General features: G+C 56.4%; 2 protein-coding genes across 4 annotated transcripts in view; both read left to right on the forward strand.

Annotated features, from left to right (window-relative positions):
• The window catches only part of MRPL21 (mitochondrial ribosomal protein L21), a 7,318-nt gene extending 3,616 nt beyond the window's left edge, over nt 1-3,702 (forward strand). For both annotated transcript variants that reach the window (XM_084894590.1, XM_084894589.1), the window contains 5 exons: nt 272-357; nt 2,215-2,378; nt 2,758-2,810; nt 3,181-3,284; nt 3,588-3,702. In XM_084894590.1, the coding sequence (XP_084750716.1) occupies nt 272-357; nt 2,215-2,378; nt 2,758-2,810; nt 3,181-3,284; nt 3,588-3,652 (472 nt within the window). In that variant the 3' untranslated portion in view covers nt 3,653-3,702. The remainder of the gene's footprint in view (nt 1-271; nt 358-2,214; nt 2,379-2,757; nt 2,811-3,180; nt 3,285-3,587) is intronic.
• CPT1A (carnitine palmitoyltransferase 1A) overlaps nt 1-27,915 on the forward strand; it is a 388,913-nt gene that overhangs the window by 328,838 nt on the left and 32,160 nt on the right. Inside the window, exon 1 of one of the 2 annotated variants that reach the window (XM_084894563.1) lies at nt 22,103-22,237. The exons of the other annotated variant lie outside the window; for it this stretch is intronic. The gene's annotated coding sequence lies outside the window, so the exon portion shown is untranslated. Of the gene's footprint in view, nt 1-22,102; nt 22,238-27,915 lie in introns of those variants that run through there. 2 annotated transcript variants of the gene reach the window in all.

Genomic DNA, 27,915 nt, shown 5'->3' on the forward strand with positions numbered 1-27,915 from the left:
AACAGGTTTCATTCATCACTCCACGAGTATGTGTCCAACACTGGTCCAGGGTGGGGATACACCCATAACGGACGTACAGCAGCGTACACCCTGCTTATAAGGCGCCGGCTAGCAGTCCAGCAGAGCGGGACGGGGAGGGGAAGGGGGGGTTGCACACGTGACCGGGTGACGTGCTAGACCCTGTCCCTCCCGGCAGTTGCACACGGCCATGTCTTATGATTTTGAACTGCCTTTTCACACGAGTGACGTGTGCATAAAATGCTTTTTACAGGTACGTTCCTAAGACAACCCTGAGTTCACCCCCGTGGCCTGAAGTCGTCCTGCCAGACCCCGCGGAGGAGACCAGACACCACGCAGGTAAGGAAGGGGCGGAGGCAGGCAGCACCCCCCACACAGGCGGCCACCTGGCCACGGAGCCAGGGTGTCGGCTCTCCGTGCTCCAGACCAGCACAGGGAGCCTCTGCTTCAGTGGCCGCTCACTCAGCAGAGACCCCTGCGCACCGGCCGTGTCCGAAGCGGTGGCGTTCGGGAGGGAAGGCCTCCGTCCATCTGTCTTCCTGCGGTTGGGAGAAACGTGGGTTTGGACAGGTTTCTCATCACACGGAAGAGAAGCTGCGTGACAGCCAGTGGCCGCCGGCCCGGCCTGGCTGTGGGAGAAGCCGCCAGGGTGTCAGGGGCATGCAGCCTGGAGCGCCTGTGACCGCAGCCACCCGGCCAGGGGGAGTGTGAGGTCCTCAGTTTCCCCAGAAAGCGGGAGGTCCACCTCGATGCATGGAACCATCTAGTTGGGTTTTTTCTGTGTGTTTTTATTGATTTCAGAGAGGAAGGACGAGGGAGGGAGAGAGAGAAATGTCAGCGATGAGAGAGAACCATTGATCGGCTGCCTTCTGCACGCCCCGCACTGGGGATCAAGCCCGCAACCAGGGCATGTGCCCTTAACCGGACTCAAACCCGGGACCCTTCAGTCCACAGACTGATGCTCGATCCACAGACTGATGCTCGATCCAACCAGGGCTGGAATCATCTACCCTGTTTCCCCGAAAATAAGACAGTGTCTTAATATTAATTTTTGCTCCCAAAGATGCGCTAGGTCTTATTCTCAGGGGATGTCTTATTTTTCCATGAAGAAGAATACGGTACACATTTATTGTTAAATGAAAATAAAGGAAATTTATGACCTGTATATGGTACGGTAGTACGGTAGTTGTCAACACAAACCAGACAAACTGAATCCTACAGTATCAAGAATTTACTCATTTATTCAATGACAATTATGTCATCATCTTCTGGAACATCATCATAACAATCCAATTCCTGAATTTCCTGGTGAATTTCTTGTAACTCCATTTCTTTCAGAATCAGTGGACCAAATCTCTCATGTTTAGCCTGGGGGGGGGGGGGGGCTTATTTTCGGGGGGATGCCTTATATTTCACTCAGAAGGAAATCTGTAAGTAGGTCTTATTTTCGGAGAATGTCTTATTTTCGGGGAAACACTGTTTTTCGGGGAAAAACAGTTCAAACACTGTTTTGAAGACATAGAGAAAAATAAGGCGCAGTCTGGGTCCCGGCCCTGGGCCTCGTTCAGCCTCCGGCGGGACTGTCTCAGGCAGGAGCTGTGCGGGTTCCGCTCCTGCACCTGCCGAGGCGGGGCCCGCGGGTCGGGTCTCCGCAGACGCTGCTCAGGCAGTAAACGGTCAGAGGACAGAGGGTGGGGACCTGAGCAGAGGCAGTGACCACAGAAGCGGGAAGCAGGCAGCCGTGCAGGAGGCGTGCAGGGCAGCGTTCCGGGTTTCCTGTGTTCACAGAAAGGCCTGCTCTCCCTCTCAGGGTCTGCACCCTTCCTGGCCCCGGCTCTTTACTGAGAACCACTGGGAGCCAAACAGGGTGTGAGACCCGAGGCAGCACACTGTGCGCTCAGGCCAGAGAACGGCAGAGGCAGGGCACCTGGGCAGCGTGGGAGCTTCCTCTGTCAGGGCCGTGCGCCCTGCATGCCACGCGGCCAGTGCTGCTGGGGTAGGGGGGACCCCGTGCCCGGGCGCCTGTGCCTGCGGCGGGGAGCGCGAGGCTCGGCCACCAGCTGTCACCGCCCTGCGACCACCCCACCGGCGCCCCCCCTCCCCTCCCTCCACACCGCTGCAGGAGAGCGGGGGGGGGGGGGGGGGGGGGGGGGCCTGTGAGGTGCTGATGCTGACACCGCGGCCTCCTCCCCGCAGAGGTCGTGCGGAAGGTGAACGAGCGGATCGCCAGGGGCCAGTACGGCCGGCTCTTCGCCGTGGTGCACTTCGCCAGCCACCAGTGGAAGGTCACCGCCGAGGACCTGATCCTCATCGAAAACGAGCTGGACCTCGCATGTGGAGAGAGGATTCGGCTGGAGAAGGTAAGGTTCCGGTTTCCCTACCCAAGAAGGTGGTGGCGACAGATACACCCGAGCGGAGCCTTCACGCCTTCGCAGTCCCGCGACCGCCTCAGAGACACGTGGTTTGACGTGTGTGGGTTTCCCTGTGTGTTAGACTTCGCTAAGGTTTTGTTGTTTCCATTAAAACACCATCATTGTCACAGGAGGCTGACACATCAGATAACCAGTTTTCTCCGACCTGCGTCCTAGTCCCCTGCTGTTCACAGTTTGTTTGAAGCGACAGTGCGATAGCAGACCCCGCCCTCAGCTCATACCTTTCCCGCGTCCCAGTGCTTCCGGGCCTCCCTGTTCTCGCCACGTTTGTCACTCACGGTAACGAGCGCCCTGTTTCACGCCGCAGGTCCTGCTGGTCGGCGCTGACGACTTCACGTTGCTGGGCAAGCCGCTCTTGGGGTAACGTGCTCTCCGGAGGGGCCCTGCCCGGGCCGGGCGGTGAGGCAGGGGGCAGGGGCGTCCATCACTCGAACCGTCGCCAAACCCAGAGGCTTGTCCTTCATGATGGCGGGCGCGAAGGGCCCCCGGGGCAGGACACCCAGGCCAGGGCACTGGGCTGTTACTGACTCGTTCCCACACGGCCTGTAAGACCTGTGGACAGCCTGCCCCGTATTTGTTACGCTTCTTTGAAGCTTCCTAAACGTCTGCAGGGGTCACATATCACTTTTACGATCAGCAAAAAAGGAAAGCAAACCTCATGTTGGAAAGCCGTACATAAAGCATCGGCGGCGTGGCCAGCTCATCGGGAAGGTCTGTCGTCTATTTCCAGGAGGGATCTTGTTCGCGTAGAAGCCACCGTCATTGAGAAGACGGAGACATGGCCCAAGATCAACATGAAGTTTAAGAAAAGGAAAAACTACAGGAAGAAGAGAAGTAAGTGACAGAAAGCGGAGCTGGCGCCCTGCGGTCCCGCCTGCTCTGGGCGACACCCCTGTGGGTCTGACAAGGAGGGGGGCTGAGACACAGGCGGGGACCTCCCTGCGTGTCACAGGCTCCCCGGCGGGGACCCTGCAGGCTGAGCTGTCCTGTCTCAGACATGCGTGTCGTGTACAGCCCTGGGTCACAGCGGGAATCCCTGCCTCATGGGACGGGGGGGTGTCGGACGGCGGGTCTCTGGTGGCTGGTGAACAAGGTCAGGGTTGTGGTCAGGCTGTAACTGAGTTCTCTCTCTCCCAGTTATTGTGAACGCACAGACCATCCTCCGGATAAACTCCATTGAGATTGCTCCGTGTCTGTGCTGATCGTGGAGCCGGCATTTACAGAAACATAAAAATAAACCCGTTTTCCAGAAGTCTGTTTCTGTGTCCGATGCCAGAGTTCGATGCCTGTTACGGTCTGGCTTGCGCGCCAGGTCTGAGCACAGCGTTCCTGAGTCAGAGGCCGGGACTTGGGGAGAATCCCTGGCAGGGCCTCCCCGGCAGCCTGGAGCTGCGTAAGAGATGGGCTGGCGTGCTTGCCCGCCCTCCACCCCCCACCGCAGGCGCAGGCCCGGGGACCCTTCGGGAGGCGCCACTGGGACCCCGGAGCTTGACACCAAGAGACACAACCTCCATCCCACTTCTGCAGAGACGGACAGAAACATGAGCAGATTCCGTCTCGGAATCATGGGAGGAGGGAGGGTGGAGGAAGGAGGATGGACTGCCGCGTGGGGCGGGGCTTGAGGGCCAGTGCTGAGGAGCAGCAGAGACAGCAGGGCCAGGCGAGGCGTGAACTTGGTCCTGAAAGCAGCCGCCTGGGGTTGGGCGGACAGGCAGGCAGCCAACAGGAAAGAGGGACGGGTCTTGAACCCTGAACCGGAGTGGCCCAGGAAATGGAGCGGAGGACTGTGGGGAGAGGGGGCTCTCAGACGCCCAGGCCCTGTGCTTCCTCCCAGACAGTAGTTGGGGCTTCAATGGCACAAACCAGAGGAAATCCTTTCTTGGCCAGATCCCTCTGTGAGGGGGGATCAGGACAGGAAGACAGCACTTCCCAGGAGGCCTCTCTCCTCTCCTGCTTCTCTCTCTCCAGCACCCTCTTCAGGTACCAGTCACCCTGGGAGATGTGGCCCAGGCCTTGGGGACGCTCCCTCCCCAGCAGTACCGTCTGTGGACAGCAGGGGGCGGCGGCCATGCTGTTTGCGCTGGGCTGAGAGGGTGGTGGGCGGGACCTCAGAAGGTGGAGCACCCACCAGTGCTGCCAGGTGGGAGTCTGGGCCCCAGCTCCGAATGAATGCCTCCCTCCGAACCCCTAATTCCACACTGCCAGGGACCACCCAAGTCCCAGGAAGGGCTGGAGTGGCTTTTCCCACACAGTGCAGACTCTGGGGGGGCCCGGAGTAGGGGTCAGGGAGCCTGCCCAGTGATATCACCGAGGCTGACAGCTCAGTGGTTTGTGGGAGAGATGGGGTCACTGGTGTCTCCGAAACCACAGGAAGATGTGGCTCTGGAAGTGCTGACAGTACAGCCTGTCCCAGGCAGATCCCCGAGCACCTCCCCCCTGCACCTTCACACCCTGCACCTTCACACCCTGCGCCTTCACACCCTGCACCTTCACACCCTGCACCTTCACACACCCTGCACCTTCACACCCCTGCACCTTCACACACCCTGCGCCTTCACACCCTGCACCTTCACACCCCTGCACCTTCACACACCCTGCACCTTCACACCCCTGCACCTTCACACCCCTGCACCTTCACACCCCTGCACCTTCACACCCTGTGCCTTCACACCCCTGCGCCTTCACACCCAGGCTGCAGACTGCTGGGGCCCCCTCAGCTGAGGTGGGCTGAGCCCATACCTCCCTCTTTACTCTCTCTGTGACCCCGAGGAGGCTCATGCCACGTGCCTCAGTTTCCTTATCTGTGAAGTGGGGACTAATGTGCCCACTTTTTCTTGCCCCGGTGGCGGGAGGGTGCATGTTGCCATCATTGTCATCATCGTGGTGGCTGCTAATTGTTAACAGTGCACTGACATCTCTTTTCTTTTTTAGATATGTATACTTTTTTTATTGATTTCAGAGAGGAAGGGAGAAGGAGAGAGAAAAACAACAGTGATGAGAGAGAATCATTGATTGGCTACCTCCTGCACACCTCCTACTGGGGACAGAGCCTGCAACTCAGGCATGTGCCCTTGACCAGAATCGAACTGGGACCTTTGAGTCCACAGGCTGACGCTCTATCCATTGAGCCAAACCAGCTAGGGCAACGCTCACTGACATCTTTTGCCTTCCAGAAAATTCTCCTTGCCCTAGCTGACTTTGCAGTGGTTAGAGTGTCCACCCAGGGACTGAAGGGTCATGGTTTTGATTCTGTTCAAGGGCACATACCTCGGTTGTAGGCTCAATCCCTCGGCCCTGGTCGGGGTGCATGAGGAGGCAACACATCAATGTTTCTCTCTGTGTGTCTCTCCCCTCCCTCCCACTCACTCTCTAAAAAAATAAAATAAAATAATCAATGGAAATAAATACCCTCAGGTGAGGATTAACAACAAAAATTTCTCCCAGGATGCTCTGATGCATAGAAACAGAAACTAATAACTGTCAACCTAAACCTTGACATTAACGTGGATGCTTCATCTGAGAAGGACTGTTATCCTTGAGAAGACTTGCCAAATCTCCAAAATGAGGAGATCTGAAGGCCGGCCTGAGGCTGAACCTGGAGGTCTGGCTGCCTCTGCCGTCCCTCCTGCCCATGCCTGCCAGCCTGTGCGCATACCCGGCTGCCAGGCCTGGCTGAGCTCACTGCAGGAACGGAGCCGCTGAGGTCTGAAACCACCACCACCACCACCCCCACAACCATCACCCCCCTCCCCACCCATCTCCCCACCCTCACCCCCCCCCCCTGAGTGCCTGAATTGCACCCCAAGGTCCCAGGAGGCTCAGAGGACATCCTGGGCAGTGGGGCTAGTCAGTGAGCCCAGAAGACTAACCGCTCTGCATCCGCGCCTCTCACAGCCCGCGGACCCCTCCCCAGCTATAATGCTCCTATGGTGGTGCAGCGGCAATGGAGCTCACCAGGCTCGCTCTGCCGGGCGTGCAGAATCCTCTCCCCAACCCCTCCACCCTCCCAGGACCGGTGGCCTGGTCCGGAGGCCCGGCTCTGATAGGCAGGGCCACCTCTGAGCTCTGGCTTCCTCCTCAGCCAAACGGGGCAAAAGCACTATTGCTCCCTGGGGCCCCGCCTTGGGCATCAGCCTGCACCTTGGCGATGCCTCCCCAGGGCATTCACGGTGGCGCCTCCACACATGCCGTCCTATAGTTTTCTTACCGTTCAGGTGCCTGAGGCCTGCAGGTCAGCAGACCGCTGCCATGAAATGACGGTCTGTCACTCGCAGTTCCCACGGGGGCAGGGCACTCGGGCAGAGGGAGGCCGGGGCCTGTGGGCAGCGGCCTGGGCTGTGTCTTCCACGGGAAGGAGCCGGTGAGGCAGGGTGAGCAGGTTTAGGCGTGGCATTTAGGGATGATTTCAGGGGCCCCGGGGCATAAGGGGTGTCCCTGGTTGTGGGGTGCCCTGCCTGGGTGCTGAGGGCAGGGGACAGTGTCTGAGGGTGTGGCACGGGAGGTGGTCGGGTTTAGGGCTAGAGCAGGGGTCTTCAAACTACGGCCCGCGGGCCACATGCGGAGGAGTCTGATCCGACCCGCCAGGCTTTTTGGGCAGTGAGCGCAGCCGAGGTGTTACAGTAGGAATTAGTAGTTCATATAGTCCGGCCCTCCAGCTCTCTGAGGGACCGTGATCTGGCCCCCACTTTAAAAAGTTTGAGGACCTCTGCGCTAGAGGGTTGGTCTGCACTTAAATGGGGCTCTCAGCAGCTGCTTACTGGCCACAGAAATTAGCTCGTGGGCTGGGCCATCCCTTCACCCTCCACCTCAGCAAGGCCGGATGCCAGAGAATCAGAAGACAGAAAGTACAAAGAGGGAGGTGCCCTCGGGCAGCTGGGAGAGACTGTGTTTGTGTCCAAACCCAGATCTCCACCCCCACCTACACACACACACACACACACACACACACACACACACATGGCCTGACCGTGCTGGCTGCACCACAAAACGGGACCTTTCGGCGCCTCCATCTCCCCACGCACCAGGAGTGAATTCCCACACAGACGTGTTTGAAGCACGTGTCACATAGATGTGCCCAGCGTGGGGAACCCTGTCCTGGCCTTCCTCCTGAGGGCAGTCCCCCCGCCCCCTCCCCCCCCACACACACACACACACACGCCCTGTGAGGCTCCCCGTCTCGCCAGGACCCCAGGCCTGTGCCATGGACTCTTCAATGAATGGACAGCCCGCAGGCAGGTTCCTGAGCATCACAGGCTGTGGCAGAGAATAACCAGGAGGGGACCCCGAGGGAGGGTCAGGTGACAGTGAGGCCACTCAGAATGCGAAAGGCGTGAAGTTCCCGGCACTGCAGAGGCGGGAAAGAGCCAGGATGTCCTGGGAGCTGTCCCTCGGGCGGTCCCCACAGAGGAGATGGCCACAGAGACGGACTTAATAAAATCGCTCTTGGTGGCAACAGTAAATGTGGGCTGGGACTTTTGCTTGGGGGAGCGCCTGATGAGATTCTGAGCCCCGGGTAGAACCTGATGGCTGGGCCAGCTCCCCGTCAGACCCCAGCGAGGGAGGGGTCCGGGCGGCGTCCAGGCTGCAGTCCTGCGGAGCTCCGCCTTGGGGCACGCCCGGTCCCTCCACACCTGCTGGGTGCCCACGTCCCAGGTGGGCGTCACAGAGCTGGAGCGCGTCTGCCTCTCACTTTGCATTTTCAGAAGAGGGGGCAGGTGTGGTGGCCTCTCTGATGGCAGCCCCGTGGGCATGTCCTGTGCCCAGGGAGGGGGTCAGAGGCCAGGCAGCAAGTCTAAGGCCTCGGGCTGCTCACGGGGACACCGATTCCCAACCCACCCCCCAGAGCACATGTCTGCTTGTCAGCAGGGCTGACACGGGGAAGGGCGGGGCCCACAGGACGGCTGGGCTGGAAGAACAGCTGCTCTGGTCGTTAGGGCTGAACTGTGCCCCCGGAAATGACTGTGTGGAAGCCGTAGGCCCAGCACCAGAATGTGGCCATATTTGGAGAGAGGGTCTTTGCAGATGTTGTTAATTAAGATGAGGTCACACTGGAGAAAGAGGGCCCCTAATGCGACATGGCTGGTGTCCTTCCGAACTGGAAATGGGGACGCCGACAGGCACACAGGGAGAACGCCACATGGAGATCGATCGGAGCGGTGCAGCCGCAGCCAAGGAACCTCCGGAGTCAGGAGAGGGGCAATGACCCCTCCCCAGTGCCCTCGGGGGGAGCATGGCCCTGCCAACACCTCCATCTCAGACTTGCAGCCTCCAAAATGGGGGAGAGTTTTTTCTGTAGGTGCAGCCTCTGGAGTGTGCCCCGGGAAAGAGGCGGCGGTGACGATGTGGGGCGTCCAGCTGTGGCTGTGCCAGGCCCAGCCAGTGCCTAGCGTCCCTTCCAGCGCCAAGCAGATTCCCAGACAGCCGGCCCCCCTGCCCTGGAGATTGCCCCCCACCCCCCCGCGGGGACTGCGAGGCGAAAGCTGGTTTGATCCCTGGTCTGCAGGAGGCAACCCATACATGTTTCTATATCACATAAATCTCTCACTCTCTCAAAAAAATCAATAAAATCACAAATTTGGTGCCTTAAAGCAAAATAGCACCAACATATATAAGCAAAAATTTTAAAAAGCAAACAGGGCAGGGGCTAGAGCAGCTTCCTTCTGTGGTGGGCACTTAGACATGAGCAGACAGGTACAGGTCACCAGTCCCAGGTGCCAAGCAATAGACCATCAATGGTGGGGAGGGACCTGACCCCTGGTGATTTTCCTCCCAGAACACATCGCTGGTCATGACCTTTCCTCCCTAGAGATAACATCTATGCCTGAGTTGTTGTTTGTTTTTAAATCCTCACCTGAAGGTACTTCTCCATTGATTTTTAGAGAGAGGGAAATGTCGATGTGAGAGAAACGCATTGATTGTTTGCTTCCTGCAGGAGCCCTGGCTCCTGGGCCCATGAGGAGCCTGCAACCAGATATATGCCCTTAACTGGAATCCAACCCGGGACCCTTCAGTCCACAGGCCGACGCTCTATCCACTGAGCCACACCAACTAGAGCACCAGTTGCTGACCCACTGAATTAGAGCAAGAATCTCCACCCTTAAAACCCTCAGGGCAGAGGACCCAGTGCTCTCTCCCTCCCAAGAGCACCCCTGCCCGCCCTTTCTCCCCCTCTCCCCCCCTTTCCCTCCCTGATACCATTAGCTTCCTCACTCCCAAGTCCTTCCTTTGCCTCTAGAACGTGTTTCCTAAGCCCATTTCTTTTAGGAATTACTTCTTCTACCTCCATGATATACCAAATAAATGTTCCTTTGGCTCTGAATTCTTTTCCAGCCAGAACCCTAAGAATCGAGGTTGCTGAACCCAGGCTCCATCCGACCCCACCTGTCAGACACCTGGTGCTGATCCCGCCACTTACAACACTTTTACATGAATAAGAAGGAAATATAAAATAATAATAATAATAGAGAGAGAGAGAGAGAGAGAGAGAGAGAGAAGGAAATATACATACATTCTCATTTTTGCTTGTATGTTCAGAAGGAAATTCTGGAAAGACAACCCAAGAAACTAGTAAGAGTGGTTACCTGTGTGTTAGTGGGGACAGGGGTGAGAGTAAAACTTTTCCTTAGATTCTTTTTTTAACGTGCCCCAGGCGTGAAACAGCTCCAGCCACCAACACAGGCGTCAAGCAAGGATGAACTAGCAAAGTAAGACTCCGTCTGCTTTGCTCCCGTCGGATATAAGACCACCACCACCAATCTGGCACCTCCTTGCCCACTGCCCTGGATACTTTTTAGACTGGTTTGATATTTGAACACATTCCCTACTCCAAACCAAGATGACCATCTGCAGCCCTAACCGGACTCAAGGGTTCCAGGTTCGATTCCGGTCCAGGGCATCATGCACCTTGGTTGTGGGCCCATCTCCAGTGGGGGGTATGCAGGAGGCAGCTGATTGATGTTTCTCTCTCATCCATGTTTCTAACTCTCTCTCCCTCTCCCTTCCTCTCTGTAAAAAAATCAATAAAATACATTTTTTTAAAAAGATAACCACCTGCAGTGTACCTGTTCACTCCCTCTAGAAACGGGCCTCAGAGGGTGGCATCTCCTGGTCATTCCTGTACTTGGCCACCCTCGGAGAGGCCGCGCACAGCGTGCTGGAAAGCACATTGCGGAGGAATGGCTGCCTGGAGAAACCCGAATCAGCCACTAACAAGGACCCAGAGAACGCCTGCCGCGGTGATTCCACCAGCACCTCCTGGAGCTGCTGAGGAGCTGGTCTTCTAGACTCTAGAGCAAGTGATTTCCAAATCGTACCGTTGGGGAGTCAGGGGACGAGTTCCAGAAGGACACACACCGCCTGTGGGTTCCTATAGCAGAGCCACCCCTAACTAAAATCGCTGTGTACATGGCTTCCACTGTGTAAAAGCGCAGGAAGTGGGAGTGTGCCGGCACCGAGGGTGGCACAAAGGACGCACAGGAGATGCAGCCCAGGGGTATCAGGCGGTGAGGCTTCAGGCAACATGTAAACCCTTTTTGCTTTAGGGGCCGTGTTTGCTCTTTTCCACAGTGACGGCACCTTAATCGCGTCCGTTTAGAACTTCCAAAGGGGGCCTAGCAGCCCGCTCCGGAGGCCAGCCCTGCACCGGCCCCTGCACCGGCCTCTGGGGGCGCTGGCGGCCAGGCGGTCCGTGGCTGGGCAGCGGGGCGGGCCGAGGGCTCCCGGCCGGGGAGGGAGTCCTGGCTCCGGCGTGGAGGGCGCAGGGCGGGCACCTCCCCGCCCCCCCCCCCCCGCCCTCCCCGGTCCTCCCCACCAGCGGCCCGGCGTCCGCCAGGGTCCAGGTCCCTTTGGCGCGCCGGTCCCTCCCGCAGTCTGACTCGGCCTTGCGAACGGCCCGGACGACCTTGACCCGAAGCGATCTCCCCGGGCGCCCCCTACCTCCCGCCGAAGGCTCGGGCTGCCCGCGGGGGCGGGGGCTGCTCCCCCTCCCACCCCGGCTCCGCCTCGTGCGCAAAGGAGGGGCGCTGGGCGCTGGGGGCGCGCAAGGGCTGAGGGTGGGCGCCCCGAGGAGCCGGACTGGGGGAGGGGGGGCGGAGCGGAGGAAGCTGGCGGGGAGCGGAGGGGAGGGGAGGGAGAGAAGGGCGCCTCCCGCTACCCCGGCTGCAGCACCGCGCCTGCGCTCGGAGCCGGGACCCGGGTCGCGCCCTGGGCATCACCCCTCCGGCCCCAGGCGGGCACCCAGCGGGCAGGGGTGGGGCTGAGCGTCTGCATCGCTCCCGAGCTTCCTGCAGGAGAAACGCCAATGCCAGCGAGCAGGGCAACGGGGCTTTTTCTTTTTTTCTTTTTCTTTCTTTCTTTTTTTTTTTTAAACTGCAGCCGCTCTGGCAGCTGCCCAAACCCTCCGGTCTGCCCACCCCGGCCCGCCTCCGCCGCGGGCCCGGCCACTTCCTCTCCCCGCACCCGTCCCCGAGTTCCCCGGCTCCTCTCCTCGAGTCCAAAGCGAGTGGCCGCCAGGAAGCGATCCGCTCCTCCGCGGCCCGTGAGCGCCCAGCCAGCTCCCCCGGCAGCTTTGCACAAAGGCCTGGCGAGGGGCAGAGCCCGGGTCCTCCGACAGCGCCTCCGCCCCAGTTCCGGATCCGGAGCGGGGAGGCAGGCCCGGGACCGTGGAGAAGGCGGTGCCCCGGAGGAGGGCTCCTAGGAAGGGGGGTCAGAGGGTTTGAGGGCTTCTGGGAGCTGCTGGTCGTCTGAGCTGGACTTGGAGGCTAAGTAAGCGTTTCCAGGGGGTCGTGGGGAGGGGCAGCCATGGGGTCAAGGTCAGTGTGGGAGCGCCACCCCCACCCCCCCCTCCCACTCCCCCGCAGGTGGATGGGGCTGGCGAGGGAGATGGCCAGACAGACGTGTCCGCGCACACAATGGGTATTATTATCCAGCCACAAAGAGGAAGGAAGCTCTGACACAGGCTACACCTTGGATGGGCCGGGAAATCCCGGTGCTCGGTGGAAGATCCAGGCTCAGGCACACACACTGTGTGGTCCCATCCATAGGAACTGTTCCCACAGGGAGACCAGAGAAACAGGCAGCGGATGGGTGGTCGCCAGGGGAGGCGTGTGGGGAGTGACTGCTAACGGGGGCGGGTCGGGGTTTCTGTGAAGGGAGCATGTTTAGGGGAACTGTTCTGGGGTCAGACTGTGGTGATGGTTGCACAATCGGGTGTGTACACTAAAAACCACAGAAGGGTACACTTTGGAAGGATGGAGTTCACGGTGTACATGAGTCATATCCTAGCATAATTTTTTTTTTAAGGGAGGAGAGCTGCGGGCAGAGCCCCAGGCGGGTCTGGCACCATCTGACTGTTACCCGTTTTGCAATAGAGAAAAGTTAATCTGCGCTGGGCCTCACAGCTGGGCAGGGCTGCGGCTGAGCCAGAAGTCAGGTGCCTCCACGATTGGGAAAGGTTCCTGGTCTACCCTGTCTCCCTTCCTGGCACTGAGCCCACAGCCAGGCACACAGACAGGAGGCGAGCGGACAGGTGCCCAGAAGCCGGAAGTGGGGGGAGAGCTTGCGTGGAAGAGGCACAGAGGTCATCCAGGTGACAAGCACCACCGGGTGGTCCTCTGGGTGCAGGTCCTGGGTCTTGTGAGCCTGCCTTGGAGACAAGGCCAGATTCCTGGGTGTGCGGGTCGTACTAGGGTCCCCACAGGCCTCGCAGGGGGGGTGCTGGGGGCAGTGTTGAGGGACTCAGCCCTCGCCTTGTGGGAACTGACACTGTCTTGGGGGAGATAGTGTCAGGATCGAGCTGAATTGCTTGTTGGTGTAGGAGAAACCTCCACGCGGTGAGCGGCGGTGGCAGAAATGAAGTGTTTTCTGTGTTAGACACAAAAGAGACTCTTGGGAGAGAAACACACAGTAGGGAAGAAACACAGTAGGTTTTTCCCCCCAACACAGAAAGGTAGACAAAATCTGAATTTTTTTCCTTAAACAGGGCAATAAACCATAACTCCGGTGAATACTTTATTTATTTATTTTTATTTTTTAATTAAGGTATTATATGTGTACATATCTTACCATTGCCCCACCCCATATTTTAAAAAATATATTCTATTGATTTTTTTACAGAGAGGAAGGGAGAGGGATAGAGAGCTAGAAACATCGATGAGAGAGAAACGTCGACCAGCTGCCTCCTGCACACCCCCTACCGGGGATGTGCCCGCAACCAAGGTACATGCCCTTGACTGGAATTGAACCTGGGACCTTTCAGTCCCCAGACCGACGCTCTATCCACTGAGCCAAACCGGTTTTGGTGCGTCCCACCCCCCATATTTTTATTTTTAAATTTATTTTTATTGATTTCAGAGAGGAAGGGAGAGGGAGAGAGACAGAAACATCAATGATGAAAACCCTTGGTCGGCTGCCTCCTGCACACGCCTTCCTGGGGATTGAACTCCCAGCCCAGGCATGTGCCCTGCCCGGGAACAATAGGAATCCTTTGTGCTGCTCTTGGACAAAGTCTACCCGTTACCATGCAACCTCACCCAGCGTGGGGCCCAGCCCCACACGTTTCCTGGAGAAGGAGCCGGTCCTCGGGCAGGCCTGCTGGACCCGGGCCCGGGGAAGTACGTTCCGACATCCTTTTGCCTTATTTCCAAATTTCGAAGAATTTCCCTTAGGTCCGGAGTCCATGAATGGGCTTTGGGAGGCCGGAGGCTGCGTTATCTCCCCCGTTATTTCTGGGGAAAGCGTTGGAAGCTGTCTCCAGGTTTTCAAAGGCTCAGTGACTGCACGCCCACCCCACCCCTACCCCCAAATTTATAAACTATTGACTCCGTATCAGCTGCCTGGCTCCTTCTCCCTCCAAAGCAGAAGAATGTGCGTCTTGGCACAGAAGCCTCCTGTCAGCATTCTCACGTGGATGGATACTCAGGCATCTGCGACAACGAGCTACGAGAATGTCTCCCCGCCCAAGCCGGTTTGGCTCAGTGGATAGAGCGTCGGACTGCGGGCAGAGCCCCAGGGGGTCTGGCACCATCTGACTGTTACCCGTTTTGCAATAGAGGAGAGTTTATCTGCGCTGGGCCTCACAGCTGGGCAGGGCTGCGGCTGAGCCAGAATCAGGTGCCTCCACGATTGGGAAAGGGTCCTGGTCTACCCTGTCTCCCTTCCTGGCACTGAGCCCACAGCCAGGCACACAGACAGGAGGCGAGCGGGAGGGCGGGCACTCGGCGGAGACAGCAAGAACAGGTGCCCAGGAGGCGCGGAACCAGGTTCGATTCCAGTTAAGGGCATGTGGACAGAGCATTGGCCTGTGGACTGAAGGGTCCCAGGTTCAATTCCAGTCAAGGGCATGTACCTTGGTTGCAGGCACGTGCCCAGTGGGGAGGGTGCAGGAGGCAGCTGATCAATGTTTCTCTCTCATCAATGTTTCTAACTCTCTACCCCTCTCCCTTCCTCTCTGTAAAAAATTAATAAAATGTATTTTTTTTAAATTAAAAAAATATGGCCAAACCAGTTTGGCTCAGTGGATAGAGCTTTGGCCAGTGGACTGAAGGGTCCCAGGTTCAATTCCAGTCAAGGGCATGTACCTTGGTTGCGGACACATTCCCAGTGGAGGGTGTGCAAGAGGCAGTTGATTGATGATTCTTTCTCATCGATGTTTCTAACTCTCTATCCTCTCTCTTCCTCTCTGTAAAAAAATCAATAAAATATATATTTTAAAAATAAAAGGAATGTCTCCCTTTTCCACCTCTGATAACCTGTGTCCAGGTTAGCGAGGCCCTGGCCATAGGCCAGTCATGACACCGGCGTCAAGACATGCCCACTAAGATGCTGCCAGCTTGCCGAAACTGGTTTGGCTCAATGGATAGAGCATCGGTCTGCGGACTGAAAGGTCCCAGGTTCAATTCCGGTCAAGGGCATGTACATTGGCTGTGGGCACATCCCCAGAGGCAGCTGATCGATGCTTCTCTCTCATCGATGTTTCTGGCTCTCTATCCCTTTCCCTTCCTCTCTGTAAAAAAATCAATAAAAAATATATTTTAAAAAAGATGCTGCCAGCTCTAGGCCCAGCACGTTGCTGTGGCCACACCAAGAAGCTCAGGCGGATTGCACTAGTGGGGCCTCAGAGGTTTGGGATCTGAAGAGGACACAACGCTGACCTTTGAAGTACTCTGGCCTTTACAAAAAGCCTTAAAGGGCCCAGCCTGTGTGGCTCAGTGGTTGAGCATCAACTTGTGAAGCAGTAGACCACAGTTTGATTCCTGGTCGGGCACATGCCCGGTTGCTGGCTCCATCCCCAGTGTGGGGCGTGCATGAGGCAGCCGATCAATGAGTGTCATCATTGATGTTTCTATCTTTCTCTTCCCTCTCCTTTGCTCTCTGAAAGGGGTTCCACATTTATCTGACACGTCGAACTGTTTGCTCCTGGCTGGATTCTGTGGGTCTCTGCAGTCCCGGTTCCCAGGGAGGAATCTGTTCCAGGAATGCACTCTGGCTGGCAGGTGTTATAAACAAGGAAATAAGTTTTTCTTTCATTGAATTTCACTGTTTACAGACAAATGCTTTTAAAAATGGACTTCATAGAGAAAAAATTATCTCAGCTTCTGTGCACTAGGGGTATTCTGAGTACTTTCTCTCGGCTACTCATACAACTTTCCTTAAGACTCCCCAAGGCAGCCGAAACCGGTTTGGCTCAGTGGATAGAGCGTCGGCTTGGGGACTGAAGGGTCCCAGGTTCAATTCCGGACAAGGGCACGTACCTTGGTTGCGGGCACATCCCCAGTGGGGGGTGAGCAGGAGGCGGCTGATCGATGACTCTCTCTCATCGATGTTTCTAACTCTGTATCTCTCTCCCTTCTTCTCTGTACAAAATCAATAAAATATATATTTTTTTAAAAAAAGACTCCCCAAGACAGCTTATATCACTGTCCCATTTTACAGGTGAGGAAACTGAGGCACCAATAGGTTAAGATCACTCAGCTGGTAAGTAGCAAGGTCAGGATTTGAACCCAGGCCATCTGGCTCTACAGTTCACATCACCAAGCAACTAGGATTACTGCTTCTCCAAATAAAAAAATGGTGGTGAATGTTTGGCCATTAATCTCTTAGATCAACAACCTCATTTCTGGGGACATATTTTTTATTCAAATAATAAAGCAAATAGAATCAGGTGTTAAAGACTGCTCTTCAAACATTGCATCCAATAAAACCACCCTTGCGTGGCCGCCAGACCTTTCACAGAGCGTCTTTACCTGTCTGAAGGCATCGGTGTGAGCACCATTGATTAGTTTTTCCAAGCTCCAAAGAGCTGTAGGGATCTCAGTAGGATTGGAGGAACCAGCTCAACCGTGGTAAGTGCCAAAACATGGCCAGTCGAGGCTTCAAGTCACCATGGTGTCTACCAGCACCAGGGCCTTCCCCACTGCGTTACAGACAAACTGGGCCATGGTTCTAGGATGGAAAGTCTGTGGGCTCCAATGGCCAGCTGAATCCTCATTTATTTACGTAGGAAATGGGCCAAGGTTGGGTTCAAGGCGTCCATGCAGCCAGCCAGAGGCAGAGCGGGCAGGTGGCGGGCGGCAGGCATGCACACCCCCAGGCGCTGATCTTGCTGCTGTGCTGGGAGGTCTCCCCAGGAAGGCAGGCATCTGCCCACCGTCGTCTCTTAAAGACGGCCCATCAGGGTGCTGGGTACTTCTAAGTGCAGAGGGAACCAGGTGGGATCCTTGCCCTGGATCAGAAGAGCAGAGAGGAGGAGAGAGAGGAGATGGGGTGCACAGGCTTCTTCTCTCACTCTTGCCCAAGGCATTGCCACCTCCCAGGCTTGGGACACTCCCTGCCTCTCCCCTCCTCCCAACTCTACCGTCTCCCCAGGTAATCCCAGTGTCCCAGCTTCATCACCTTCTCATGTCATGGCCTCACCCTTCCCACTAACAGTCAATGTCCACTCACCTCCCAGTTATTTTTTAGAATGTGTTTTTGTTGATTTTAGAGAGAGAGAGAGAGAGAGAGAGAGAGAGAGAGAGAGAGAGAGAGAGGGAGAGAGAGAGAGGAGAACTTGATAGGTTGGCTACTGCATGCCCTCCACTGGGGATCAAGCACACAACCTGAGTGTGGGAACCCCGTTCATGACCCGCATGGTTCAGGGTTTGGGTTCAGGGTTTGGGTTCTGGAGAAGGCCGCACACAAGTGAAAAGAGACTAGAAAAGTGTTCATTTGGGAACATTGGTGGCCTTTGGGCCTTGCCATCCCTTTTATTCAGGTGTGGGATCCACCCATTGCCCTGAAGTAATCCCAATAACAGGCAGATTCTTTTATCAGTAAGGATTTACATTATTTGGTGGGGAAGTTGACTCAGTTGCCATTTTCTCAATTAGATAGGGAGTGGTTGGCTCTGTCCTTTCAGACCTTCAAAGTTGACTGGCCTTCCACATCTTTCTATTTGTGAGACAATGATGGGTTTCTGGCACCTGAGCATGTGCCCCGACTGGGAATCAAACCAGCGACCCTTTGGTGCATGAACCAACGCTCAACCGAGCCACACCGGTCAGGGCTCAATCATTTTTATTTTTTAAATATATTTTATTGATTTTGTACAGAGAGGAAGGGAGAGAGATAGAGAGCTAGAAACATCGATGAGAGAGAGTCATCGATCAGCTGGCTCTTGCACACCCCCTACTGGGGATGTGCCCGCAACCAAGGTACATGCCCTTGACCGGAACCGAACCCGGGACCCTTCAGTTTCCAAGCCGACGCTCTATCCATTGAGCCAAACCGGTTTCAGCTCAATCTTTTTTTTTTTTTTTTTTTTTTTTTATAATATATTTTATTGATTTTACGCAAAGAGGAATTGAGAGGGACAGAGAGTTAGAAACGTCGATGAGAGAGAAACATCAACCAGCTGCCTCTTGCACACCCCCCACTGGGGATGTGCCCGCAACCAAGGTACATGCCCTTGACCGGAATCGAACCCGGGACCCTTCAGTCCACAGACCGACGCTCTACCACTGAGCCAAACCAGTCCCGGCTCAGCTCAATCATTTTTAATTTAAAAAAATGGAGGCCTACCCCTAACTGGTTTGGCTCAGTGGATAGAGTGTCAGCCTGCAGACTGAAAGGTCCCAGGTTTGATCCCCGTCAAGGGCATGTACCTTGGTTGCGGGCACATCCCCAGTAGGAGGTGTGCAGGAGGCAGCTGATCGATGCTTCTCTCTCATTAAGGTGCATCACTTACCTTGCCAGACACAAACTGTGTGTATCTTCTGTGTGCTTGGTAGCTGCCTTTATTTTATTTTATTTTATTTTATTTTATTTTATTTTATTATTTTTTTAACTGCCTTTTTTTTTTTTTTTTTTTTTAGGTCTGCAAGCTCCATCGATGTTATGTGTCTTGCTGCTTAAGGTTATTACGCTGTATGGAGCAGCCACCATTTATCCACCCATTCTCCTGTTGGTGGACATGGGGTTGTTCTCTGGATTTTTGTCAACTTGAATGAATCTTTTGTAAACATCCCTGTACCAGTCTTTTCGTGAACACAGCTCTCTGGTGTGTGTACCCAGGGGTCGGGTTACTGGGTCAGAGGGCGAGCCTATTCAATGAAGAACACATTGTCGTTGTGGCTGTGAGTTCCTTTCACAGCCCCTTCCGCTGGCTGCCTCTGGGCCGCATCTGTATTACCTCATTTTGTCCTCACCAGACCCGGGGGTGCAGGCCAAGCAAATAGTCTCAGCAAACAGTATCACCACCCTGACGTGGCACAGCCACCTGCAGGGGTTCAAGGTTCAAGTTCGGGGGGGCTCCAAGCGCTTGGAGAGGAGCTGGAAGCGCAGAACGCCGAGATTACAAAACCGTTTCCTATGGGAAATGGCAGCTGAGCTCCCAAAAGTCTCACACACTTTTGGACCAGAACCTGCTGGGAGCTGCCAGCAAGGAAGAGTCTGGCCAGGGAGCGAGGGCTCAGCTGGGCTCCTGGCAGGCGCAGAGGGCTTTACCAGTTTTATGTTATTTCGTTCCCCCTCTTTAGGTTGGACAATGGTATGGCGGTCATGTTTTTAACAAAGAACCCTTATCTTTTAGAGATTTGTACTCAAGAGCTTGTGGGCAAAAATGGCAGGATTTCTAGGTTTGCTTTAAAGACCTTGGAGGGGGAGGGAGGGGCAGGGGCACAGACAAACACCTTGGCCCTAGCTTTGTAGCTGTTGAACCTGAGTTTTGGTTATATAGGATTTACCTATATACAAATATGCTATTCTCATTAATTTTTAATGTTTAAATTTTTCCTTGCAAAGATATTTTTAGAGTAAAGGGGGGGGGGAATCTCTTAGTGATAATAAAAATATTAATATATGCATTAGAACACGTTTAAGGTTTCTTTATAGCCACAATAAGCAGCTGCTCAAGTATGTTTGTTTCACACTGGGGAAGAATTGGAGAGAAAAAGAAATTTAAGAGTCTTCCTTCGTTTCTGAGGCTGGCTGGGACATTTTGGTGTGGGGAGAGGGAACTCAGGATGGGACCTGGCTCACAGCTCCCCTGGGGCCCAGTTCCTGGGCCTGCAATGGTGCCTCCTGGGCGCGGCTGGAATTGCCGCCTGCCGCCCCAAGCTGGGCCACTGGGGCACAGGTGAGAGGCGCCCTGTGGGTGCGGCTGAGCTCTGACCCACCGCTAGGCCTGCAGGTGGCATGGAGGCGGCGCTCAGGGAGGGAGGGGCGCAGTTAAGGCGGAAGAGCCCTGGGAACAGACCGGGCGCCCGGCCAATCCCAGCGGGGCGCCTGACGAGCTTGGAGCGAGGGAGAACATGACCTTGGGACGGGACCTGCAGGCAGCGGGTTTCCAGGGAGAGGAAGGAAGGGCATTGGAAATGAGGGTGGCAGTCCAGCTCCTGAGGCACAAACCTGGAAGACCTAAGTGCAGGAGGAGGCAGGCAGGTGGCCCCGGAGGGGCAGCTGCGGTGCAGCCGCGGGTGGCAGGTGTGCTCTGGCCCGGATCACCTGCCTTCCCTTGAGCCGCAAAACCTGGGGGGAGGGGGAGAGGAGGGGAGAGTGCGAGGGTCGGGGCCAACTTTTAACTGCAAAGAAATGCAATTTAAAACAAGGAGGGATCTCTACCGCCACCTTTGGTTTTGGCAAAGATTTTTAAAAGGGGTAAGACAGCCTGTGCTGTGAGATCCTGGGGTTCCTATAGCTTTTCTAGAGGGCTGTCACCAGAACGTCTCATGTGCCTGCCCTTGACCTGGCTGCTTCACTAATCGGGATTTAGAGAGAGAAACCACTACCACATCCGGGCCAAGGCAGCTGTATTTCTACCCGCCCTGGTGAGAAGGGGGAGGGGCTCAGTCCACGCGGTGGGATAAGCACTATGAAAAGCGTGGGCATCTCGCAGCCTCGACAGGAACTCTGTCCACGACAGAAGCCGAGTGAAAACACAAGTTTTGCAAGCAGCCCGGGTCCTATGACGTGGCTGAGAACAGCCGGACCGCGTGCACCAGCCGTCAGCTGTGGCCGTGGCGGCGGGAGCGGATGGGGACTTTCATTTTCTCCCCCAAATCCTTGTGCGGTAACCGCCCAATAATTCCGACAGAGAGACAGGGGCAGCGTGGACTTTCCACACCACAGGGAGAGACTGACCTTTAGGAGAGCCGAGGCTTTGTTCATGCACAGGTGCACTTATGGGGCGCCAGCTGTTTGCACACCACCAGCTCGGGCCGGGAGGGGAGGGGAGGGGGCTGGCCCCGGGAAGCGCGGTTCCCCCTCGCAGCCCCTCTCCGGAGCAGGCGCAGGAGTCTGGGCCTCTCTGTCACCATCTTCTGCCACTCCTTTCCTGGCATGCACCAGGCTGTTTAATTCCTTTATGAAATCTCACCAAAGCCTCTCAAGAAAAGTGTTTCTAATCCTGTAAGCTGAGGAAGGCCCCTCGAGCCACGTCGTATCAGCCGTCCCTGGGGCGGTGGGGTGGGGGGGTGGATAAAGTCCCATTTCGGGCGTGGGCCCTGGAGTCAGCCCTGGGACCAAGGTCGGTTGGATTCTTCTTCTTCTTCTTCTTCTTCTTCTTCTTCTTCTTCTTCTTCTTCTTCTTCTTTAAAAATACATTTTATTTATTTTTTTACAGAGAGGAAGGGTGGGATATTGAGTTAGAAACATCGATGAGAAACATCGATCAGCTGCCTCCTGCACACACCCCCACCGTGGATGTGCCCGCAACCAAGGTACATGCCCTTGACCGGCATCGAACCTGGGACCCTTCAGTCCGCAGGCTGATGCTCTATCCACTGAGCCAAACCGGCTTCGGCGGGATCCATCTTCTTAGTTGTGTGATCGTGGACACCGTAGTGACTCCCCCCTCCCCTCCCCGGGTTGATGTCGGCTATTTATAGGGCTGCCATGAGGATTACACTGGGCAATGCCTCTACAGGGCGAGCAGGAGCTGGGCTCGTGCTCAGCGCTTTGATGAGTTGGCCCACTTTTCAGAGGAGGCAGCTGAGGCTCGTAGCGTGGGGAATCTTGCTCTAGGCTCCGGGCTGGTGAAACCTAGTGGTGAGCGCCTGGGAGAGCCTCAGTTTTCCCACCTGGCGCGCTCCCTCCTCGGGACACCACGGCCAGGCCCCGCCCCCGGCCCGCCGGGCGCCCGGAGGCTCCGCCCTCCCCCGGCGCAGCCAATCGGCGGCGGCCGGCGGCGGAGGCAGTAGCCGTGCCCGCGGTCCCCCAGCTCCCGGCGCCGGGTCGCTGCTCGCTCACTTCGCCGCTGCTGCCGCCGCCGCCGCCGCCGCCGCAGCCCCCGCCGCGCTCCGTCCCCGGACTCGGTAAGGCCGGGCCGAGGCCGCGTGCCGGGGAGAGGGCTGGGAGCGCTGCGGGGGTGGAGGCGGCGGGCTCCAGGGCGGGGAGCGCGCGGGGACTGCCATGGCCCGGACGCAGGCGGGGGTGAGGGGGTCCGCCTTCTGAGCCTGGACCCGGAGGGGAACCCCCAGGATCCCTCTTGGACAGCGGGGTCAGTAGAGAACCCCAAACCGGAGCGGGGCAGGGGCTCCCCAACCCCCCCCCCAATGGATTGGTCTGGGGGTCGTTCCTCCCGGGGGTCTGTCTGCACGCGGGCAGGTTCCGCGCTGCGGCGGGAGGGATGATGCTCGGCGCTCCGGACTTGGCCAGACGCCACGGGCTCGGGGCCAGCGGGCCTCCAGCGTCCTTCCCCGCCCCACCTCCACCCGCTCCCTGGGAGGGGAATGGGTCTGGGGGTGCGCCCGCCGGTCCTCGATCCCCAGGCAGGTACCGTTCAGGAGCTAGAGAGGGGGGCACTCTAGGTGTTCCGGGCGTGGGCAGGGCGACTCCGGCCTGGAAACACTCGGGCCGCGGCTTTCTCCGCCCACCGTCTTCCGAACCCACCCTGCGGAGTGGGTTGGTTAGGTCTGGGGTACCCCAGTCCCATGCGGGAGGCAGGGGACCCTAGGTCAACGGACCTCCGAGGGGCACCCCAGCCCCCCCCCAATTCTCCGCCCCCCCCCGCAGTGCAGCCTCCAGGACACGCCCTTGGCGCGGGCGCCCCACGCATGGGTCCTGCAGGCCGGTCTGAGCGCCCGCAGCGGCCCGGATAGAAGGCTGGGCTGGTGTCTCCGCCTGCGAACACCCATCCCTCCGGGCCACGCGGGTTCCGGGGCAGGTGGGGGCGCAGAACTTGCCCAAGGTCGCGCAGGACCGGGAGCTGCGGTGCCGGGGATGGGGTGGGGGGGGGGTGAAGGTGGGGGCGGCATCACGTGACCAGGACCCCCCGGGCCTGCGAGTTGGTCGCGGGCGGGTCCCTAACCCCAACTTCTCCCCCCGCGAGGCCCCTGCTAGTTTGTTTCGTTTTGTTCGCCGGGCTGTGTGTGTGGGTCCGCGTCTTTACAATGTAAATGGTGGCTGGCTCTCCTTACAGACCTAGAGAACAAAGATGACGGCCGATTTTACTTTCATTTCTTTTTTAACACCGTCGGTGAAACATGCCAAGTAATTCCGCAGTTGAAGACAGGGCAGATTTAATATTCCCCATTCGGGATAAACTTCCAGTCCCTCTGGGGCTCCGTGGATTATGGAAATACCCAAGGACAGATTTTTAGTAGAAAACCGGTAACTTTGTAAGTGACCGAAGGAAATGGAAATCAGTTGAACCTTTTGAAACGTGTCTTTTGTTACACCGTTTTCTTTGCACAGGCGTCCGATTTCTGGTCATTCCAGATATTCAAGCATGTTTATTTCCTTATAAACCGCATGAATAAAATATGGCCGAACTCGCTGGTCTTTTATTGATGCCAGCCCGCGTCGCCCGCCCCTCACCCAGTCGCTTAAGGTGACTTGCAGCGGGAGCGCCGCACAGATAGGAGGCCGGGGAGGCTGATAGCGCCGGCGGTGGAGGCAAGGGAGTGTCTGGGGCCGCCGCGTCTGATTGGGGCGGAATGCCGCACTGGGACCCGGGTCTGTCTGTGTGTCCTGCGGCTCTGTTTGCCAGCAAACGCCCGGTATCCTCCCCGGGCAGCGAGGTCCCGCTGGACCTTGCACATTGATCGCCCTCCGAGAAGCTGTTTTTTTGCACCAGAAACAGGGTCGGCCACGGTTAGGAGCGCGCATACTTTAAAACTGGCATTGTGCACAGGTCAAAATAACCTTTCGAGGATGTACTGAACGCAAACGGCCTAGCCCCGGGGGTGCCGAGAAGAAACCGGGTGCCGCTGCGCCCTTGGCCTTGGCTCGGCCCAGTGCTCGGCCAAGCCCGGGCCTGCCGGGACTCCCGGGGCGCAGGCCGGCGCTTACGCAACCCCGGCCCCGCGTGCTCATTCATAGAAACGCCGTTAATTAGGCTTTCCGGGTGCGTCCCGGCGAGCCCCTTCCGGACGCGCTCCCGGCGCGCGGGGGCGCGGGGCTGCGTTCCCGGGGTGGGATGCCCCCGGGCACACTGAGTTCCTATCTGCCCCCGAGGCTGAGCGCACGCAGGCCTCGGCCTCCCGAAGAGGCACCGCGTTCCGCTCGCCGTCGCCCGGGTGGCAGCGCCGGCGACGCGCGCCCGAGAGCCGAGGCAGGTCTCCGGCGGCGCGGCGGGTGGAACAGGATCTGAGCGCCCGGGGCGCGCCGGGCCGGGGGCGGGGCTCCCGCTAACCTTTCCCCTACTTTTTCTCCGCCGTCACGTGACCCCGCGGCGGGCGGGGGAGGGGCGGGGTGTTTGGGGCGCCGCTGCTGGCAGAGCCTTGGAGGACGCGTTCCAGTCGAGCAATTAGGCGCGGCCGGAGCTCCAGAGGCGGTGGGAAGAAGGTGGGAGGCGGAAACGCGCGCGCCCGCTCCGGCCCCGAGCTGGTTCTGCACTTTGATCAAGAGCATTTTTTTTTTTTACCCGTTGTTGGAAAAAAAAATGTTTAGTCACTCTGCATGGTTATTATTGGCAGGCCAGTATTTTGTTGCCGATGGGAGCCTGGACTTGAATTCCCCAAGAAGTGTGCTTTTGAGAGTAACATTGTTATTCAAACTAGTGTGTTTAAAGTGTGTTTCAGAAATAACCTTCACGCTGGACGAAGGTTTCTACTCTCTTTGAGTGGCTTGAGCCAGGTCTTTTCTCGTTTCAAGATAAGTCAGTCCAAAGACACGGTGCATGGGGGGTGGGGTGCAGAGTCGGCCTCCTCACTCGGGGTACCTTCTGCAGAACACACCACTGTTCCCCAGTTTCTCTGATGATTCCAGAAATAATCGAGGCCCTACAGGGAGTGCTTAAAAACAAACAAACAACTGTTACTTAACACCAGTAAGGAATGTTTTCTGCTGTTGATTGGTAATACTTTGTTGCCTAAAGGGTGAACTTCACCTTTTACCCCAAACAAATGCCAGGTGGATGCTGGGTTCCCAGCAGGCCCGGGACTCTGGCCAACGAGACCTGTTTGGGTGACTGGGAGCCTCAGAGTTACAGAATGTCCAGCTTTGCTCGTGTGCGTGGGTGACTGGGAGCCTCGGGGTTAGGAATGCCCACCTTTGCTCCTGTGCGTGTTATTTTTATGTCCTGCGCTGGTGTTCCCTGGAAGTTGATCATTGAAAGAAGTGGTGTGCTGAGTGAGGCCTGCCCCTCCCGGTTCAATGGCAGGGTGGCCACTGGAGGGTTGGGAAAGAGGCTGGCTACTGCCCTCCCTCCCAAGGATTACCGACTAATGGTTGGCGATCTTTAGGCCAGTGGTGGGCAGACTGAGGCTCGCCAGCCACATGCGGCTCTTTGGCCCCTTGAGTGTGGCTCTTCCACAAAATACCACGGCCTGGGTGAGTCTATTTTGCAGAAGTGTTGTTAAAAGAGGTTTTAAGTTTAAAAAATGTGGCTCTCAAAAGAAATTTCAATCGTTGTCCTGTTGATATTCGGCTCTGTTGACTAATGCTCTAAAGGGAAAGAATCTCCCATGCTCCTCATGCGGTCATTCACCCCCCCCCCACCCGTCCCGGGAACCGGAGGGGCACCCTGGGTGCCCTCCGACTGTCTCCTCAGCCCACCTGCCACTTCTGCCTCCTAATGGCCCCTAAACTGGCCTTCCTCCCATTTCCCTGAGCCAGAGCAGCATTTGGATATTTGTCCAACAAACTGAGGATGTTTGTGCAAACCATCTGTCCCGTATTGCTGCGACCCCCTGAGGTGGTGGGGGTCCTTCGGGGTGCAGGAAGTTGGTGCCCGGTCAGGCAGAGGCAGCGGAAGCTGCTAGTTCCTTCCTGGCCGTGCACCTTGCTTTACCCTGTCACTGTGATCAGGGGTGTCTGGTCTGGGTACCAGCGAGCTCATTCATTCCCCACACCAAAGGGACAGCTCCCCTCTCGCTCTCACCAGTCCTGGCTTCCTGAGGGGCCCCGCACACGCACAGCATTCCGAAGGCTGCGTTGTCCTTTCCGTTTCTGAGGTTTCAAGTTAGGGGTTAATTCGCTCTTTAGAATCCTTTGCCCCTTGTTAAAAAATTAATGCAGCCAAAACCGGTTTGGCTCAGTGGATAGAGCGTCAGCCTGCGGACTGAAAGGTCCTGGGTTCGATTCCGGTCAAGGGCATATACCTTGGTTGTGGGCACATCCCCAATGGGGGGTGTGCAGGAAGCAGCTGATTGATGTCTCTCTCCCATCGATGTTTCTAACTATCCCTCTCTCTTCCTCTCTGTAAAAAAATCAATAAAATATATATTTAAAAAAGGAATGCATGTTGCCCTAGCTGGTTTGGCTCAGTGGACAGAGTGTCAGCCTGCAGACTGAAGGGTCCCGGGTTCCATTCCAATTAGGGGCACATGCCCAGGTTGTCGGCTCAATCCCGTGTGGGGTGTGGAGGAGGCAGCTGATCAATGACTCTCTCTCACCATTGATGTTCCTATCTTTCCCTCTCCCTTCCCCTCCGAAATCTATATATATGTGTGTGTGTGTGTATGTGTGTGTGTGTGTATGTATGTGTGTGTGTATATATATATATATATATGTGTGTGTGTGTTTGCTTTGTAACACAAACATGCATTATATATATATATATATATATATATATATATATATATATATATACATACATATATACACATAATGCATGTTTGTGTTACAAAGCAAACACAAAATAACCTTGCTTTTAAGGAATTGTCATGCGCTCTAACTCGGACTTTGCTTTTTATGGAAGAATTCCTTATTTCTAAAATTAAGTGCCCCAGGTGTTAGCTCCTCCACTGCCCTTAAAAAGATGCAATGTGCACAGTTTGGGTTTCTTTCTACCTTCTCAAGCACACCTGGAGTAATAGGAGGTACAGTAAGGCCTGCATAAAACAAATCACCTCTGCAGAAAGTTAAATGTCCAAGACATCGCCAGAGTCCCCAGGCCCTGGCCTGTGGGCCTTGAGGAGGAAGAAGGCACATCCTCATGGCCGCCCACATTCTCGGAGGACTTGCGCTCAGCACCTGCTGTTGCTGGGAGGGAGGACTGTTCCTGTGGGAACTCCTACTGCGGACCTGGTCCCCTCACTCGCTCTCCTGTTGGTGTGAGGTTGTGGGTGTTACGGAGGCAGATGGTCCTGACTCAGGGTTGGATGATGTATTCTGAGCATGCTCAAAGTCAGCTGGGCTAAGCTCCAATGATTTCAACTTACAGTGGGTTTATTGGGATATTAAATCAATGAGCATCTGTACTTTATAAGCCCATAAACAGATCTTCGAAAGGCGATGTGACAGTCAGCATGTACAGTCAGTATGTATGGTCAGCATGCACGGCCAGCATGTACAGTAAGTATGTATGGTCAGCATGCACGGCCAGCATGTATTGTCTGGTGAGCAACGCCCAGGAGGGTTCTGTATGCACCCGGAAGTACAAGCTCCCACTTGGGAAAACCACACCCCTGCCATGCAGCCTACCAAGGTGGCACCAAGGCTGGCCTGGGCACTGCTACCAAAGCACTTCCAGGAAAGAACCAGGAAGGGTCTGGAAGGGTTTCCCTGAGGCCTGCCTGTGCAGGACTCCTCTCCCGCCCCTTCTCCC

The sequence above is a fragment of the Pipistrellus hanaki genome (assembly GCF_964339955.1).
Source record: "Pipistrellus hanaki genome assembly, chromosome: 9".
NCBI lineage: Eukaryota > Metazoa > Chordata > Mammalia > Chiroptera > Vespertilionidae > Pipistrellus > Pipistrellus hanaki.